General features: G+C 53.6%; 1 protein-coding gene and 1 long non-coding RNA gene across 2 annotated transcripts in view; one reads left to right on the top strand and one right to left on the bottom strand.

The window, feature by feature from the left end:
• MUC16 (mucin 16, cell surface associated) overlaps nt 1-405 on the bottom strand; it is a gene marked incomplete at its 5' end in the record, with an annotated part of 30,982 nt that extends 30,577 nt beyond the window's left edge. The window contains 1 exon segment of the mRNA XM_080565685.1: nt 332-405. Coding sequence (XP_080421811.1) covers nt 332-405 — 74 coding nt within the window.
• The window catches only part of LOC308182243, a 76,254-nt gene that overhangs the window by 38,431 nt on the left and 21,549 nt on the right, over nt 1-16,274 (top strand). The window lies entirely within an intron of this gene.

Raw genomic sequence — 16,274 nt, 5'->3', positions numbered from 1 at the left:
TCAGGCCTTGGGGCTCCTGCAGCCACGGCTCTGTGGGGCATGCGCGTTCTGTATTCCGCCGTCAGGCACGGATGGCGTGCCCTTCCTGTCCTGCCTCCACTAAAAGTATGGCGTTTGTCAGAAAGCACTGGGCAAGGCCAAGCTTTGGAGTCATTCTCGGGGCTACGCTGTGACCCGCAAGTGAGAGGGAGGGCAGCGAGGGGAGGCCCTGAGGGAGGAGGGCAGCAGGGAGACGGTCCCGGCTCCATCCTGCTGGCGGTGAGAGCAGAAGCATGACGGGCTACCCAGTACTCATGGGACCTGCAGAGGGACACTCGGGCTCCCCCCATACCTGAAGGCTGTCGTTCCACATGCAAGAAAAGCGGGGCCAATGCTGCTATCCTTCAGAAGGCGGTTCAGCTGCCAACGAGAGAGGTTTCACAAGTGAGCCCTGTCCCTCTCCCTGCACTCCTGCCGGTGCAGGGGCCAGCAGGAGGCCTGGCCTTGGCAGTGCCTTGGGCTACCTACCAAGGTGGTCATGACTCTCCGGGTAGTGTTGAGCTTTGCCGAGTTTGGAGTGGCCAGGTTGGAATCGTAGGGGAGATTGGTGATGGTGAAGTTGATGGTGAAACGCTCGGGGCCTGCAGTGGTCGTTGGTGGATGAGTGGGAGCTGCAAGAAGCATGGACGGGGAGTGAGATGGCGCAGGAGCCAGGCTGTGGAGGCTCTGGGTGGACAAGCGCAGGGGTCTCTGGCCAGCCAGCCCTCCTCCACGGTGCTCGTCACGATGGGGAAGGCTGGCAGGTTCCCCGCTTGTGCCAGGGATCGCGAGCCCAGCCCCAGAATGAGGCATGCCTAGGGGAAGCGGCCGTCTAGAATTTTGTGCCCCTTACATGAGAAACAGCGTCAACAGGGTACATTACAATGCTGTAAGCCACACTACCTCAGTGACGGATTTTTTGATACCTGCTGCAGTACTTCCTAACAGAGCAGTAATGCATGGGCCAGCTGTGCTGGAAATGAATGCTGAGGTTCTTCCGAAAGCTAAGCTGGACGTACCTGCCACGGTCGAGAGACGTCTCGGTTTTGCCTGACTAGCTGAAGTTTGTGGTGGAGTCGAAGCAGGAGACGCTGTAGTGGTAGGAACAGATCTGGCCTGGCTTTCACTGCTAGATGTTTCCACAGCTGTGGTGGAGACAACAGCTTTTGTCCCAACGGGTGAGGTACTTGAGATTGTAGCTGTGGAGGCTGTTGATAGACTGGTGGTTGGTGCAGCTGTTGTCCCAGGTGAGGAAGAAGTGGTCTCCAGAGCAGTGCTCAAAGGAACAGCTGAGCTGGCTACAGAAATAGATGTTGTGCCAGTAGTAGTGGTGGCTGTTTCTGTGAGGATGGTGGTTGGAATCGTTAAGGTCACTGGCGGAGTGCTTGTGACCCGAGCAGTAGTAGATGTGCCAGCTGTGCTGGAAGTGACTTCTGTGGTTGTTTCCAGAGCTGGGCTTGACGTTTCTGCCCTGGTAGGGAGGCCTGTAGTTTTTCCCTGAGTAGCTGAAGTTTGTGGTGGAGTAGAAGCGGGAGAAGCTGTACTGGTAGGAACCGCTGCGGCCTGGCTCTCGCTGCTAGAAGTTTCAACAGCTGTGGTGGAGACAGCAGGTCCTGTCTTGACGGGTGAGGTACTTGAGATTGTAGTTGTGGAGGATGTCGATAGACTGGTGGTTGGTGCAGCTGTTGTCCCAGGTGAGGAAGAAGTGGTCTCCAGAGCAGTGCTCAAAGGAACAGCTGAGCTGGCTACAGAAATAGATGTTGTGCCAGTAGTAGTGGTGGCTGTTTCTGTGAGGATGGTGGTTGGAGTCGTTAAGGTCACTGGCGGAGTGCTAGTGACCCGAGCAGTAATAGATGTGCCAGCTGTGCTCGATGTGACTTCTGTGGTTGTTTCCAGAGTTCGGCTAGACATTTCTGCCATGGTAGAGAGGCCTGTAGTTTTTGCCTGAGTAGCTGAAGTTTGTGGTGGAGTAGAAGCGGGAGAAACTGTAGTGGTAGGAACCGCTGTGGCCTGCCTCTCACTGCTAGATGTTTCAACAGCTGTGGTGGAGACAACAGCTTTTATCCCAAAGGGTGAGGTACTTGAGATTGTAGCTGTGGAGGCTGTTGATAGACTGGTGGTTGGTGCAGCTGTTGTCCCAGGTGAGGAAGAAGTGGTCTCCAGGGCAGTGCTCAGAGGAACAGCTGAGCTGGCTACAGAAATAGCTGTTGTGCCAGTAGTAGTGGTGGCTGTTTCTGTGAGGATGGTGGTTGGAGTCGTTAAGGTCACTGGCGGAGTGCTTGTGACCCGAGCAGTAGTAGATGTGCCAGCTGTGCTGGAAGTGACTTCTGTGTTTGTTTCCAGAGCTGGGCTGGACGTTTCTGCGCTGGTAGAGAGGCCTGTAGTTTTTGCCTGAGTAGCTGAAGTTTGTGGTGGAGTAGAAGCGGGAGAAACTGTAGTGGTAGGAACCGCTGTGGCCTGCCTCTCACTGCTAGATGTTTCAACAGCTGTGGTGGAGGCAGCAGGTCCTGTCTTCGCGAGTGAGGTACTTGAGATTGTAGCTGTGGAGGCTGTTGATAGACTGGTGGTTGGTGCAGCTGTTGTCCCAGGTGGGGAAGAAGTGGTCTCCAGGGCAGTGCTCAAAGGAACAGTTGAGCTGGCTACAGAAATAGATGTTGTGCCAGTACTAGTGGTGGCTGTTTCTGTGAGGATGGTGGTTGGAGTCGTTAAGATCACTGGCGGAGTGCTTGTGACCCGAGCAGTAGTAGATGTGCCAGCTGTGCTGGAAGTGACTTCTGTGGTTGTTTCCAGAGCTGGGCGGGACGTTTCTGCCCTGGTAGAGAGGCCTGTAGTTTTTGCCTGAGTAGCTGAAGTTTGTGGTGGAGTAGAAGTGGGAGAAGCTGTAGTGGTAGGAACGGATGTGGCCTGGCTCTCGCTGCTAGATGTTTCAACAGCTGTGGTGGAGACAACAGCTTTTGTCCCAACGGGTGAGGTACTTGAGATTGTAGCTGTGGAGGCTGTTGATAGACTGGTGGTTGGTGCAGCTGTTGTCCCAGGTGAGGAAGAAGTGGTCTCCAGAGCAGTGCTCAGAGGAACAGCTGAGCTGGCTACAGAAATAGATGTTGTGCCAGTAGTAGTGGTGGCTGTTTCTGTGAGGATGGTGGTTGGAGTCGTTAAGGTCACTGGCGGAGTGCTTGTGACCCGAGCAGTAGTAGATGTGCCAGCTGTGCTGGAAGTGACTTCTGTGGTTGTTGCCAGAGCTGGGCTGGACGTTTCTGCCCTGGTAGGGAGGCCTGTAGTTTTTCCCTGAGTAGCTGAAGTTTGTGGTGGAGTAGAAGCGGGAGAAGCTGTACTGGTAGGAACCGCTGCGGCCTGGCTCTCGCTGCTAGAAGTTTCAACACCTGTGGTGGAGACAGCAGGTCCTGTCTTGACGGGTGACGTACTTGAGATTGTAGCTGTGGAGGCTGTTGATAGACTGGTGGTTGGTGCAGCTGTTGTCCCAGGTGAGGAAGAAGTGGTCTCCAGAGCAGTGCTCAAAGGAACAGCTGAGCTGGCTACAGAAATAGATGTTGTGCCAGTAGTAGTGGTGGCTGTTTCTGTGAGGATGGTGGTTGGAGTCGTTAAGGTCACTGGCGGAGTACTTGTGACCCGAGCAGTAGTAGATGTGCCAGCTGTGCTGGATGTGACTTCTGTGGTTGTTTCCAGAGTTCGGCTGGACGTTTCTGCCATGGTAGAGAGGCCTGTAGTTTTTGCCTGAGTAGCTGAAGTTTGTGGTGGAGTAGAAGCGGGAGAAACTGTAGTGGTAGGAACCGCTGTGGCCTGCCTCTCACTGCTAGATGTTTCAACAGCTGTGGTGGAGACAACAGCTTTTGTCCCAACGGGTGAGGTACTTGAGATTGTAGCTGTGGAGGCTGTTGATAGACTGGTGGTTGGTGCACCTGTTGTCCCAGGTGGGGAAGAAGTGGTCTCCAGGGCAGTGCTCCAAGGAACAGCTGAGCTGGCTACAGAAATAGATGTTGTGCCAGTAGTAGTGGTGGCTGTTTCTGTGAGGATGGTGGTTGGAGTCGTTAAGATCACTGTCGGAGTGCTTGTGACCCGAGCAGTAGTAGATGTGCCAGCTGTGCTGGATGTGACTTCTGTGGTTGTTTCCAGAGCTGGGCTGGACGTTTCTGCCATGGTAGAGAGGCCTGTAGTTTTTGCCTGAGTAGCTGAAGTTTGTGGTGGAGTAGAAGTGGGAGAAGCTGTAGTGGTAGGAACGGACGTGGCCTGGCTCTCGCTGCTAGATGTTTCAACAGCTGTGGTGGAGACAACAGCTTTTGTCCCAACGGGTGAGGTACTTGAGATTGTAGCTGTGGAGGCTGTTGATAGACTGGTGGTTGGTGCAGCTGTTGTCCCAGGTGAGGAAGAAGTGGTCTCCAGAGCAGTGCTCAGAGGAACAGCTGAGCTGGCTACAGAAATAGATGTTGTGCCAGTAGTAGTGGTGGCTGTTTCTGTGAGGATGGTGGTTGGAGTCGTTAAGGTCACTGGCGGAGTGCTTTTGACCCGAGCAGTAGTAGATGTGCCAGCTGTGCTGGAAGTGACTTCTGTGGTTGTTTCCAGAGCTGGGCTTGACGTTTCTGCCCTGGTAGGGAGGCTTCTAGTTTTTCCCTGAGTAGCTGAAGTTTGTGGTGGAGTAGAAGCGGGAGAAGCTGTACTGGTAGGAACCGCTGCGGCCTGGCTCTCGCTGCTAGAAGTTTCAACAGCTGTGGTGGAGACAGCAGGTCCTGTCTTGACGGGTGAGGTACTTGAGATTGTAGCTGTGGAGGCTGTTGATAGACTGGTGGTTGGTGCAGCTGTTGTCCCAGGTGAGGAAGAAGTGGTCTCCAGGGCAGTGCTCAGAGGAACAGCTGAGCTGGCTACAGAAATAGATGTTGTGCCAGTAGTAGTGGTGGCTGTTTCTGTGAGGATGGTGGTTGGAGTCGTTAAGGTCACTGGCGGAGTGCTTGTGACCCGAGCAGTAGTAGATGTGCCAGCTGTGCTGGAAGTGACTTCTGTGGTTGTTTCCAGAGCTGGGCTGGACGTTTCTGCCATGGTAGAGAGGCCTGTAGTTTTTGCCTGAGTAGCTGAAGTTTGTGGTGGAGTAGAAGCGGGAGAAACTGAAGTGGTAGGAACCGCTGCGGCCTGCCTCTCACTGCTAGATGTTTCAACACCTGTGGTGGAGGCAGCAGGTCCTGTCTTGACGGGTGAGGTACTTGAGATTGTAGCTGTGGAGGCTGTTGATAGACTGGTGGTTGGTGCAGCTGTTGTCCCCGGTGGGGAAGAAGTGGTCTCCAGGGCAGTGCTCAAAGGAACAGCTAAGCTGGCTACAGAAATAGATGTTGTGCCAGTAGTAGTGGTGGCTGTTTCTGTGAGGATGGTGGTTGGAGTCGTTAAGATCACTGGCGGAGTGCTTGTGACCCGAGCAGTAGTAGATGTGCCAGCTGTGCTGGAAGTGACTTCTGTGGTTGTTGCCAGAGCTGGGCGGGACGTTTCTGCCCTGGTAGAGAGGCCTGTAGTTTTTGCCTGAGTAGCTGAAGTTTGTGGTGGAGTAGAAGCGGGAGAAGCTGTAGTGGTAGGAACCGCTGCGGCCTGGCTCTCGCTGCTAGAAGTTTCAACAGCTGTGGTGGAGACAGCAGGTCCTGTCCCAACGGGTGAGGTACTTGAGATTGTAGCTGTGGAGGCTGTCGATAGACTGGTGGTTGGTGCAGCTGTTGTCCCAGGTGAGGAAGAAGTGGTCTCCAGAGCAGTGCTCAAAGGAACAGCTGAGCTGGCTACAGAAATAGATGTTGTGCCAGTAGTAGTGGTGGCTGTTTCTGTGAGGATGGTGGTTGGAGTCGTTAAGGTCACTGGCGGAGTGCTTGTGACCCGAGCAGTAGTAGATGTGCCAGCTGTGTTGGATGTGACTTCTTTGGTTGTTTCCAGAGTTCGGCTGGACGTTTCTGCCATGGTAGAGAGGCCTGTAGTTTTTGCCTGAGTAGCTGAAGTTTGTGGTGGAGTAGAAGCGGGAGAAGCTGAAGTGGTAGGAACCGCTGCGGCCTGGCTCTCGCTGCTAGAAGTTTCAACAGCTGTGGTGGAGACAGCAGGTCCTGTCTTGACGGGTGAGGTACTTGAGATTGTAGCTGTGGAGGCTGTCGATAGACTGGTGGTTGGTGCAGCTGTTGTCCCAGGTGAGGAAGAAGTGGTCTCCAGAGCAGTGCTCAGAGGAACAGCTGAGCTGGCTACAGAAATAGATGTTGTGCCAGTAGTAGTGGTGGCTGTTTCTGTGAGGATGGTGGTTGGAGTCGTTAAGGTCACTAGCAGAGTGCTTGTGACCCGAGCAGTAGTAGATGTGCCAGCTGTGCTGGATGTGACTTCTGTGGTTGTTTCAGGAGTTGGGCTGGACGTTTCTTCCATGGTAGAGAGGCCTGTAGTTTTTGCCTGAGTAGCTGAAGTTTGTGGTGGAGTAGAAGTGGGAGAAGCTGTAGTGGTAGGAACGGACGTGGCCTGGCTCTCGCTGCTAGATGTTTCAACAGCTGTGGTGGAGACAACAGCTTTTGTCCCAACGGGTGAGGTACTTGAGATTGTAGCTGTGGAGGCTGTTGATAGACTGGTGGTTGGTGCAGCTGTTGTCCCAGGTGAGGAAGAAGTGGTCTCCAGGGCAGTGCTCAGAGGAACAGCTGAGCTGGCTACAGAAATAGATGTTGTGCCAGTAGTAGTGGTGGCTGTTTCTGTGAGGATGGTGGTTGGAGTCGTTAAGATCACTGGCAGAGTGCTTGTGACCCGAGCAGTAGTAGATGTGCCAGCTGTGCTGGAAGTGACTTCTGTGGTTGTTGCCAGAGCTGGGCGGGACGTTTCTGCCCTGGTAGAGAGGCCTGTAGTTTTTGCCTGAGTAGCTGAAGTTTGTGGTGGAGTAGAAGCGGGAGAAGCTGTAGTGGTAGGAACCGCTGCGGCCTGGCTCTCGCTGCTAGAAGTTTCAACAGCTGTGGTGGAGACAGCAGGTCCTGTCCCAACGGGTGAGGTACTTGAGATTGTAGCTGTGGAGGCTGTCGATAGACTGGTGGTTGGTGCAGCTGTTGTCCCAGGTGAGGAAGAAGTGGTCTCCAGAGCAGTGCTCAAAGGAACAGCTGAGCTGGCTACAGAAATAGATGTTGTGCCAGTAGTAGTGGTGGCTGTTTCTGTGAGGATGGTGGTTGGAGTCGTTAAGGTCACTGGCGGAGTGCTTGTGACCCGAGCAGTAGTAGATGTGCCAGCTGTGTTGGATGTGACTTCTTTGGTTGTTTCCAGAGTTCGGCTGGACGTTTCTGCCATGGTAGAGAGGCCTGTAGTTTTTGCCTGAGTAGCTGAAGTTTGTGGTGGAGTAGAAGCGGGAGAAGCTGAAGTGGTAGGAACCGCTGCGGCCTGGCTCTCGCTGCTAGAAGTTTCAACAGCTGTGGTGGAGACAGCAGGTCCTGTCTTGACGGGTGAGGTACTTGAGATTGTAGCTGTGGAGGCTGTCGATAGACTGGTGGTTGGTGCAGCTGTTGTCCCAGGTGAGGAAGAAGTGGTCTCCAGAGCAGTGCTCAGAGGAACAGCTGAGCTGGCTACAGAAATAGATGTTGTGCCAGTAGTAGTGGTGGCTGTTTCTGTGAGGATGGTGGTTGGAGTCGTTAAGGTCACTAGCAGAGTGCTTGTGACCCGAGCAGTAGTAGATGTGCCAGCTGTGCTGGATGTGACTTCTGTGGTTGTTTCAGGAGTTGGGCTGGACGTTTCTTCCATGGTAGAGAGGCCTGTAGTTTTTGCCTGAGTAGCTGAAGTTTGTGGTGGAGTAGAAGTGGGAGAAGCTGTAGTGGTAGGAACGGACGTGGCCTGGCTCTCGCTGCTAGATGTTTCAACAGCTGTGGTGGAGACAACAGCTTTTGTCCCAACGGGTGAGGTACTTGAGATTGTAGCTGTGGAGGCTGTTGATAGACTGGTGGTTGGTGCAGCTGTTGTCCCAGGTGAGGAAGAAGTGGTCTCCAGGGCAGTGCTCAGAGGAACAGCTGAGCTGGCTACAGAAATAGATGTTGTGCCAGTAGTAGTGGTGGCTGTTTCTGTGAGGATGGTGGTTGGAGTCGTTAAGGTCACTGGCGGAGTGCTTGTGACCCGAGCAGTAGTAGATGTGCCAGCTGTGCTGGAAGTGACTTCTGTGGTTGTTTCCAGAGCTGGGCTGGACGTTTCTGCCATGGTAGAGAGGCCTGTAGTTTTTGCCTGAGTAGCTGAAGTTTGTGGTGGAGTAGAAGCGGGAGAAACTGAAGTGGTAGGAACCGCTGCGGCCTGCCTCTCACTGCTAGATGTTTCAACACCTGTGGTGGAGGCAGCAGGTCCTGTCTTGACGGGTGAGGTACTTGAGATTGTAGCTGTGGAGGCTGTTGATAGACTGGTGGTTGGTGCAGCTGTTGTCCCAGGTGGGGAAGAAGTGGTCTCCAGGGCAGTGCTCAAAGGAACAGCTAAGCTGGCTACAGAAATAGATGTTGTGCCAGTAGTAGTGGTGGCTGTTTCTGTGAGGATGGTGGTTGGAGTCGTTAAGATCACTGGCGGAGTGCTTGTGACCCGAGCAGTAGTAGATGTGCCAGCTGTGCTGGAAGTGACTTCTGTGGTTGTTGCCAGAGCTGGGCGGGACGTTTCTGCCCTGGTAGAGAGGCCTGTAGTTTTTGCCTGAGTAGCTGAAGTTTGTGGTGGAGTAGAAGCGGGAGAAGCTGTAGTGGTAGGAACCGCTGCGGCCTGGCTCTCGCTGCTAGAAGTTTCAACAGCTGTGGTGGAGACAGCAGGTCCTGTCCCAACGGGTGAGGTACTTGAGATTGTAGCTGTGGAGGCTGTCGATAGACTGGTGGTTGGTGCAGCTGTTGTCCCAGGTGAGGAAGAAGTGGTCTCCAGAGCAGTGCTCAAAGGAACAGCTGAGCTGGCTACAGAAATAGATGTTGTGCCAGTAGTAGTGGTGGCTGTTTCTGTGAGGATGGTGGTTGGAGTCGTTAAGGTCACTGGCGGAGTGCTTGTGACCCGAGCAGTAGTAGATGTGCCAGCTGTGTTGGATGTGACTTCTTTGGTTGTTTCCAGAGTTCGGCTGGACGTTTCTGCCATGGTAGAGAGGCCTGTAGTTTTTGCCTGAGTAGCTGAAGTTTGTGGTGGAGTAGAAGCGGGAGAAGCTGAAGTGGTAGGAACCGCTGCGGCCTGGCTCTCGCTGCTAGAAGTTTCAACAGCTGTGGTGGAGACAGCAGGTCCTGTCTTGACGGGTGAGGTACTTGAGATTGTAGCTGTGGAGGCTGTTGATAGACTGGTGGTTGGTGCAGCTGTTGTCCCAGGTGAGGAAGAAGTGGTCTCCAGAGCAGTGCTCAGAGGAACAGCTGAGCTGGCTACAGAAATAGATGTTGTGCCAGTAGTAGTGGTGGCTGTTTCTGTGAGGATGGTGGTTGGAGTCGTTAAGGTCACTGGCAGAGTGCTTGTGACCCGAGCAGTAGTAGATGTGCCAGCTGTGCTGGATGTGACTTCTGTGGTTGTTTCAGGAGTTGGGCTGGACGTTTCTTCCATGGTAGAGAGGCCTGTAGTTTTTGCCTGAGTAGCTGAAGTTTGTGGTGGAGTAGAAGTGGGAGAAGCTGTAGTGGTAGGAACGGACGTGGCCTGGCTCTCGCTGCTAGATGTTTCAACAGCTGTGGTGGAGACAACAGCTTTTGTCCCAACGGGTGAGGTACTTGAGATTGTAGCTGTGGAGGCTGTTGATAGACTGGTGGTTGGTGCAGCTGTTGTCCCAGGTGAGGAAGAAGTGGTCTCCAGAGCAGTGCTCAAAGGAACAGCTGAGCTGGCTACAGAAATAGATGTTGTGCCAGTAGTAGTGGTGGCTGTTTCTGTGAGGATGGTGGTTGGAGTCGTTAAGGTCACTGGCAGAGTGCTTGTGACCCGAGCAGTAGTAGATGTGCCAGCAGTGCTGGATGTGACTTCTGTGGTTGTTTCCAGAGTTCGGCTGGACGTTTCTGCCATGGTAGAGAGGCCTGTAGTTTTTGCCTGAGTAGCTGAAGTTTGTGGTGGAGTAGAAGCGGGAGAAACTGTAGTGGTAGGAACCACTGTGGCCTGCCTCTCACTGCTAGATGTTTCAACAGCTGTGGTGGAGGCAGCAGGTCCTGTCTTAGCGGGTGAGGTACTTGAGATTGTAGCTGTGGAGGCTGTTGATAGACTGGTGGTTGGTGCACCTGTTGTCCCAGGTGGGGAAGAAGTGGTCTCCAGGGCAGTGCTCAAAGGAACAGCTGAGCTGGCTACAGAAATAGATGTTGTGCCAGTAGTAGTGGTGGCTGTTTCTGTGAGGATGGTGGTTGGAGTCGTTAAGGTCACTGGCGGAGTGCTTGTGACCCGAGCAGTAGTAGATGTGCCAGCTGTGCTGGAAGTGACTTCTGTGGTTGTTTCCAGAGCTGGGCTGGACGTTTCTGCCATGGTAGAGAGGCCTGTAGTTTTTCCCTGAGTAGCTGAAGTTTGTGGTGGAGTAGAAGTGGGAGAAGCTGTAATGGTAGGAACGGACGTGGCCTGGCTTTCGCTGCTAGATGTTTCAACAGCTGTGGTGGAGACAACAGCTTTTGTCCCAACGGGTGAGGTACTTGAGATTGTAGCTGTGGAGGCTGTTGATAGACTGGTGGTTGGTGCACCTGTTGTCCCAGGTGAGGAAGAAGTGGTCTCCAGAGCAGTGCTCAGAGGAACAGCTGAGCTGGCTACCGAAATAGATGTTGTGCCAGTAGTAGTGGTGGCTGTTTCTGTGAGGATGGTGGTTGGAGTCGTTAAGGTCACTGGCGGAGTGCTTGTGACCCGAGCAGTAGTAGATGTGCCAGCTGTGCTGGAAGTGACTTCTGTGGTTGTTTCCAGAGCTGGGCTGGACGTTTCTGCCCTGGTAGGGAGGCCTGTAGTTTTTCCCTGAGTAGCTGAAGTTTGTGGTGGAGTAGAAGCGGGAGAAGCTGTAGTGGTAGGAACCGCTGCGGCCTGGCTCTCGCTGCTAGAAGTTTCAACAGCTGTGGTGGAGACAGCAGGTCCTGTCCCAACGGGTGAGGTACTTGAGATTGTAGCTGTGGAGGCTGTTGATAGACTGGTGGTTGGTGCAGCTGTTGTCCCAGGTGAGGAAGAAGTGGTCTCCAGAGCAGTGCTCAAAGGAACAGCTGAGCTGGCTACAGAAATAGATGTTGTGCCAGTAGTAGTGGTGGCTGTTTCTGTGAGGATGGTGGTTGGAGTCGTTAAGGTCACTGGCGGAGTGCTAGTGACCCGAGCAGTAGTAGATGTGCCAGCTGTGCTGGATGTGACTTCTGTGGTTGTTTCCAGAGTTCGGCTAGACGTTTCTGCCATGGTAGAGAGGCCTGTAGTTTTTCCCTGAGTAGCTGAAGTTTGTGGTGGAGTAGAAGCGGGAGAAGCTGTAGTGGTAGGAACCGCTGCGGCCTGGCTCTCGCTGCTAGATGTTTCAACACCTGTGGTGGAGGCAGCAGGTCCTGTCTTGGCGGGTGAGGTACTTGAGATTGTAGCTGTGGAGGCTGTTGATAGACTGGTGGTTGGTGCAGCTGTTGTCCCAGGTGAGGAAGAAGTGGTCTCCAGAGCAGTGCTCAGAGGAACAGCTGAGCTGGCTACAGAAATAGATGTTGTGCCAGTAGTAGTGGTGGCTGTTTCTGTGAGGATGGTGGTTGGAGTCGTTAAGGTCACTGGCGGAGTGCTTGTGACCCGAGCAGTAGTAGATGTGCCAGCTGTGCTGGAAGTGACTTCTGTGGTTGTTTCCAGAGCTGGGCTGGACTTTTCTGCCATGGTAGAGAGGCCTGTAGTTTTTGCCTGAGTAGCTGAAGTTTGTGGTGGAGTAGAAGTGGGAGAAACTGTAGTGGTAGGAACCGCTGTGGCCTGCCTCTCACTGCTAGATGTTTCAACAGCTGTGGTGGAGGCAGCAGGTCCTGTCTTGGCGGGTGAGGTACTTGAGATTGTAGCTGTGGAGGCTGTTGATAGACTGGTGGTTGGTGCAGCTGTTGTCCCAGGTGGGGAAGAAGTGGTCTCCAGAGCAGTGCTCAAAGGAACAGCTGAGCTGGCTACAGAAATAGATGTTGTGCCAGTAGTAGTGGTGGCTGTTTCTGTGAGGATGGTGGTTGGAGTCGTTAAGATCACTGGCGGAGTGCTTGTGACCCGAGCAGTAGTAGATGTGCCAGCTGTGCTGGAAGTGACTTCTGTGGTTGTTTCCAGAGCTGGGCTGGACGTTTCTGCCCTGGTAGAGAGGCCTGTAGTTTTTGCCTGAGTAGCTGAAGTTTGTGGTGGAGTAGAAGTGGGAGAAGCTGTAGTGGTAGGAACCGACGTGGCCTGGCTCTCGCTGCTAGATGTTTCAACAGCTGTGGTGGAGACAACAGCTTTTGTCCCAACGGGTGAGGTACTTGAGATTGTAGCTGTGGAGGCTGTTGATAGACTGGTGGTTGGTGCAGCTGTTGTCCCAGGTGAGGAAGAAGTGGTCTCCAGAGCAGTGCTCAGAGGAACAGCTGAGCTGGCTACAGAAATAGATGTTGTGCCAGTAGTAGTGGTGGCTGTTTCTGTGAGGATGGTGGTTGGAGTCGTTAAGGTCACTGGCGGAGTGCTTGTGACCCGAGCAGTAGTAGATGTGCCAGCTGTGCTGGAAGTGACTTCTGTGGTTGTTTCCAGAGCTGGGCTGGACGTTTCTGCCCTGGTAGGGAGGCCTGTAGTTTTTCCCTGAGTAGCTGAAGTTTGTGGTGGAGTAGAAGCGGGAGAAGCTGTAGTGGTAGGAACCGCTGCGGCCTGGCTCTCGCTGCTAGAAGTTTCAACAGCTGTGGTGGAGACAGCAGGTCCTGTCCCAACGGGTGAGGTACTTGAGATTGTAGCTGTGGAGGCTGTCGAAAGACTGGTGGTTGGTGCAGCTGTTGTCCCAGGTGAGGAAGAAGTGGTCTCCAGAGCAGTGCTCAAAGGAACAGCTGAGCTGGCTACAGAAATAGATGTTGTGCCAGTAGTAGTGGTGGCTGTTTCTGTGAGGATGGTGGTTGGAGTCGTTAAGGTCACTGGCGGAGTGCTAGTGACCCGAGCAGTAGTAGATGTGCCAGCTGTGCTGGATGTGACTTCTGTGGTTGTTTCCAGAGTTCGGCTAGACGTTTCTGCGCTGGTAGAGAGGCCTGTAGTTTTTGCCTGAGTAGCTGAAGTTTGTGGTGGAGTAGAAGTGGGAGAAGCTGTAGTGGTAGGAACGGACGTGGCCTGGCTCTCGCTGCTAGATGTTTCAACAGCTGTGGTGGAGACAACAGCTTTTGTCCCAACGGGTGAGGTACTTGAGATTGTAGCTGTGGAGGCTGTTGATAGACTGGTGGTTGGTGCAGCTGTTGTCCCAGGTGAGGAAGAAGTGGTCTCCAGAGCAGTGCTCAGAGGAACAGCTGAGCTGGCTACAGAAATAGATGTTGTGCCAGTAGTAGTGGTGGCTGTTTCTGTGAGGATGGTGGTTGGAGTCGTTAAGGTCACTGGCGGAGTGCTTGTGACCCGAGCAGTAGTAGATGTGCCAGCTGTGCTGGAAGTGACTTCTGTGGTTGTTTCCAGAGTTCGGCTGGACGTTTCTGCGCTGGTAGAGAGGCCTGTAGTTTTTGCCTGAGTAGCTGAAGTTTGTGTTGGAGTAGAAGCGGGAGAAGCTGAAGTGGTAGGAACCGCTGCGGCCTGGCTCTCGCTGCTAGAAGTTTCAACAGCTGTGGTGGAGACAGCAGGTCCTGTCTTGACGGGTGAGGTACTTGAGATTGTAGCTGTGGAGGCTGTCGATAGACTGGTGGTTGGTGCAGCTGTTGTCCCAGGTGAGGAAGAAGTGGTCTCCAGAGCAGTGCTCAGAGGAACAGCTGAGCTGGCTACAGAAATAGATGTTGTGCCAGTAGTAGTGGTGGCTGTTTCTGTGAGGATGGTGGTTGGAGTCGTTAAGGTCACTGGCGGCGTGCTTGTGACCTGAGCAGTAGTAGATGTGCCAGCTGTGCTAGAAGTGACTTCTGTGGTTGTTTCCAGAGCTGGGCTGGATGTTTCTGCCCTGGGAGAGAGGCCTGTAGTTTTTCCCTGAGTAGCTGAAGTTTGTGGTGGAGTAGAAGTGGGAGAAGCTGTACTGGTAGGAACCGCTGCGGCCTGGCTCTTGCTGCTAGAAGTTTCAACAGCTGTGGTGGAGACAGCAGGTCCTGTCTTGAAGGGTGAGGTACTTGAGATTGTAGCTGTGGAGGCTGTTGATAGACTGGTGGTTGGTGCAGCTGTTGTCCCAGGTGAGGAAGAAGTGGTCTCCAGGGCAGTGCTCAGAGGAACAGCTGAGCTGGCTACAGAAATAGATGTTGTGCCAGTAGTAGTGGTGGCTGTTTCTGTGAGGATGGTGGTTGGAGTCGTTAAGGTCACTGGCGGAGTACTTGTGACCCGAGCAGTAGTAGATGTGCCAGCTGTGCTGGATGTGACTTCTGTGGTTGTTTCCAGAGCTGGGCTGGACGTTTCTGCCATGGTAGAGAGGCCTGTAGTTTTTGCCTGAGTAGCTGAAGTTTGTGGTGGAGTAGAAGCGGGAGAAACTGTAGTGGTAGGAACCACTGTGGCCTGCCTCTCACTGCTAGATGTTTCAACAGCTGTGGTGGAGGCAGCAGGTCCTGTCTTGGCGGGTGAGGTACTTGAGATTGTAGCTGTGGAGGCTGTTGATAGACTGGTGGTTGGTGCACCTGTTGTCCCAGGTGGGGAAGAAGTGGTCTCCAGGGCAGTGCTCAAAGGAACAGCTGAGCTGGCTACAGAAATAGATGTTGTGCCAGTAGTAGTGGTGGCTGTTTCTGTGAGGATGGTGGTTGGAGTCATTAAGATCACTGGCGGAGTGCTTGTGACCCGAGCAGTAGTAGATGTGCCAGCTGTGCTGGAAGTGACTTCTGTGGTTGTTTCCAGAGCTGGGCTGGACGTTTCTGCCCTGGTAGAGAGGCCTGTAGTTTTTCCCTGAGCAGCTGAAGTTTGTGGTGGAGTAGAAGTGGGAGAAGCTGTAATGGTAGGAACGGACGTGGCCTGGCTTTCGCTGCTAGATGTTTCAACAGCTGTGGTGGAGACAACAGCTTTTGTCCCAACGGGTGAGGTACTTGAGATTGTAGCTGTGGAGGCTGTTGATAGACTGGTGGTTGGTGCAGCTGTTGTCCCAGGTGAGGAAGAAGTGGTCTCCAGAGCAGTGCTCAGAGGAACAGCTGAGCTGGCTACCGAAATAGATGTTGTGCCAGTAGTAGTGGTGGCTGTTTCTGTGAGGATGGTGGTTGGAGTCGTTAAGGTCACTGGCGGAGTGCTTGTGACCCGAGCAGTAGTAGATGTGCCAGCTGTGCTGGAAGTGACTTCTGTGGTTGTTTCCAGAGCTGGGCTGGACGTTTCTGCCCTGGTAGGGAGGCCTGTAGTTTTTCCCTGAGTAGCTGAAGTTTGTGGTGGAGTAGAAGCGGGAGAAGCTGAAGTGGTAGGAACCGCTGCGGCCTGGCTCTCGCTGCTAGAAGTTTCAACAGCTGTGGTGGAGACAGCAGGTCCTGTCCCAACGGGTGAGGTACTTGAGATTGTAGCTGTGGAGGCTGTTGATAGACTGGTGGTTGGTGCAGCTGTTGTCCCAGGTGGGGAAGAAGTGGTCTCCAGAGCAGTGCTCAAAGGAACAGCTGAGCTGGCTACAGAAATAGATGTTGTGCCAGTAGTAGTGGTGGCTGTTTCTGTGAGGATGGTGGTTGGAGTCGTTAAGATCACTGGCGGAGTGCTTGTGACCCGAGCAGTAGTAGATGTGCCAGCTGTGCTGGAAGTGACTTCTGTGGTTGTTTCCAGAGCTGGGCTGGACGTTTCTTCCCTGGTAGAGAGGCCTGTAGTTTTTGCCTGAGTAGCTGAAGTTTGTGGTGGAGTAGAAGTGGGAGAAGCTGTAGTGGTAGGAACCGACGTGGCCTGGCTCTCGCTGCTAGATGTTTCAACAGCTGTGGTGGAGACAGCAGGTCCTGTCTTGACGGGTGAGGTACTTGAGATTGTAGCTGTGGAGGCTGTTGATAGACTGGTGGTTGGTGCAGCTGTTGTCCCAGGTGGGGAAGAAGTGGTCTCCAGAGCAGTGCTCAGAGGAACAGCTGAGCTGGCTACAGAAATAGATGTTGTGCCAGTAGTAGTGGTGGCTGTTTCTGTGAGGATGGTGGTTGGAGTCGTTAAGGTCACTGGCGGAGTGCTTGTGACCCGAGCAGTAGTAGATGTGCCAGCTGTGCTGGATGTGACTTCTGTGGTTGTTTCCAGAGCTGGGCTGGACGTTTCTGCCCTGGTAGGGAGGCCTGTAGTTTTTCCCTGAGTAG

Source organism: Anser brachyrhynchus (assembly GCF_964034855.1).
Source record: "Anser brachyrhynchus genome assembly, chromosome: 23".
In the NCBI taxonomy this organism is placed as follows: domain Eukaryota; kingdom Metazoa; phylum Chordata; class Aves; order Anseriformes; family Anatidae; genus Anser; species Anser brachyrhynchus.
This window is presented reverse-complemented; position numbering and strand designations above follow the sequence as displayed.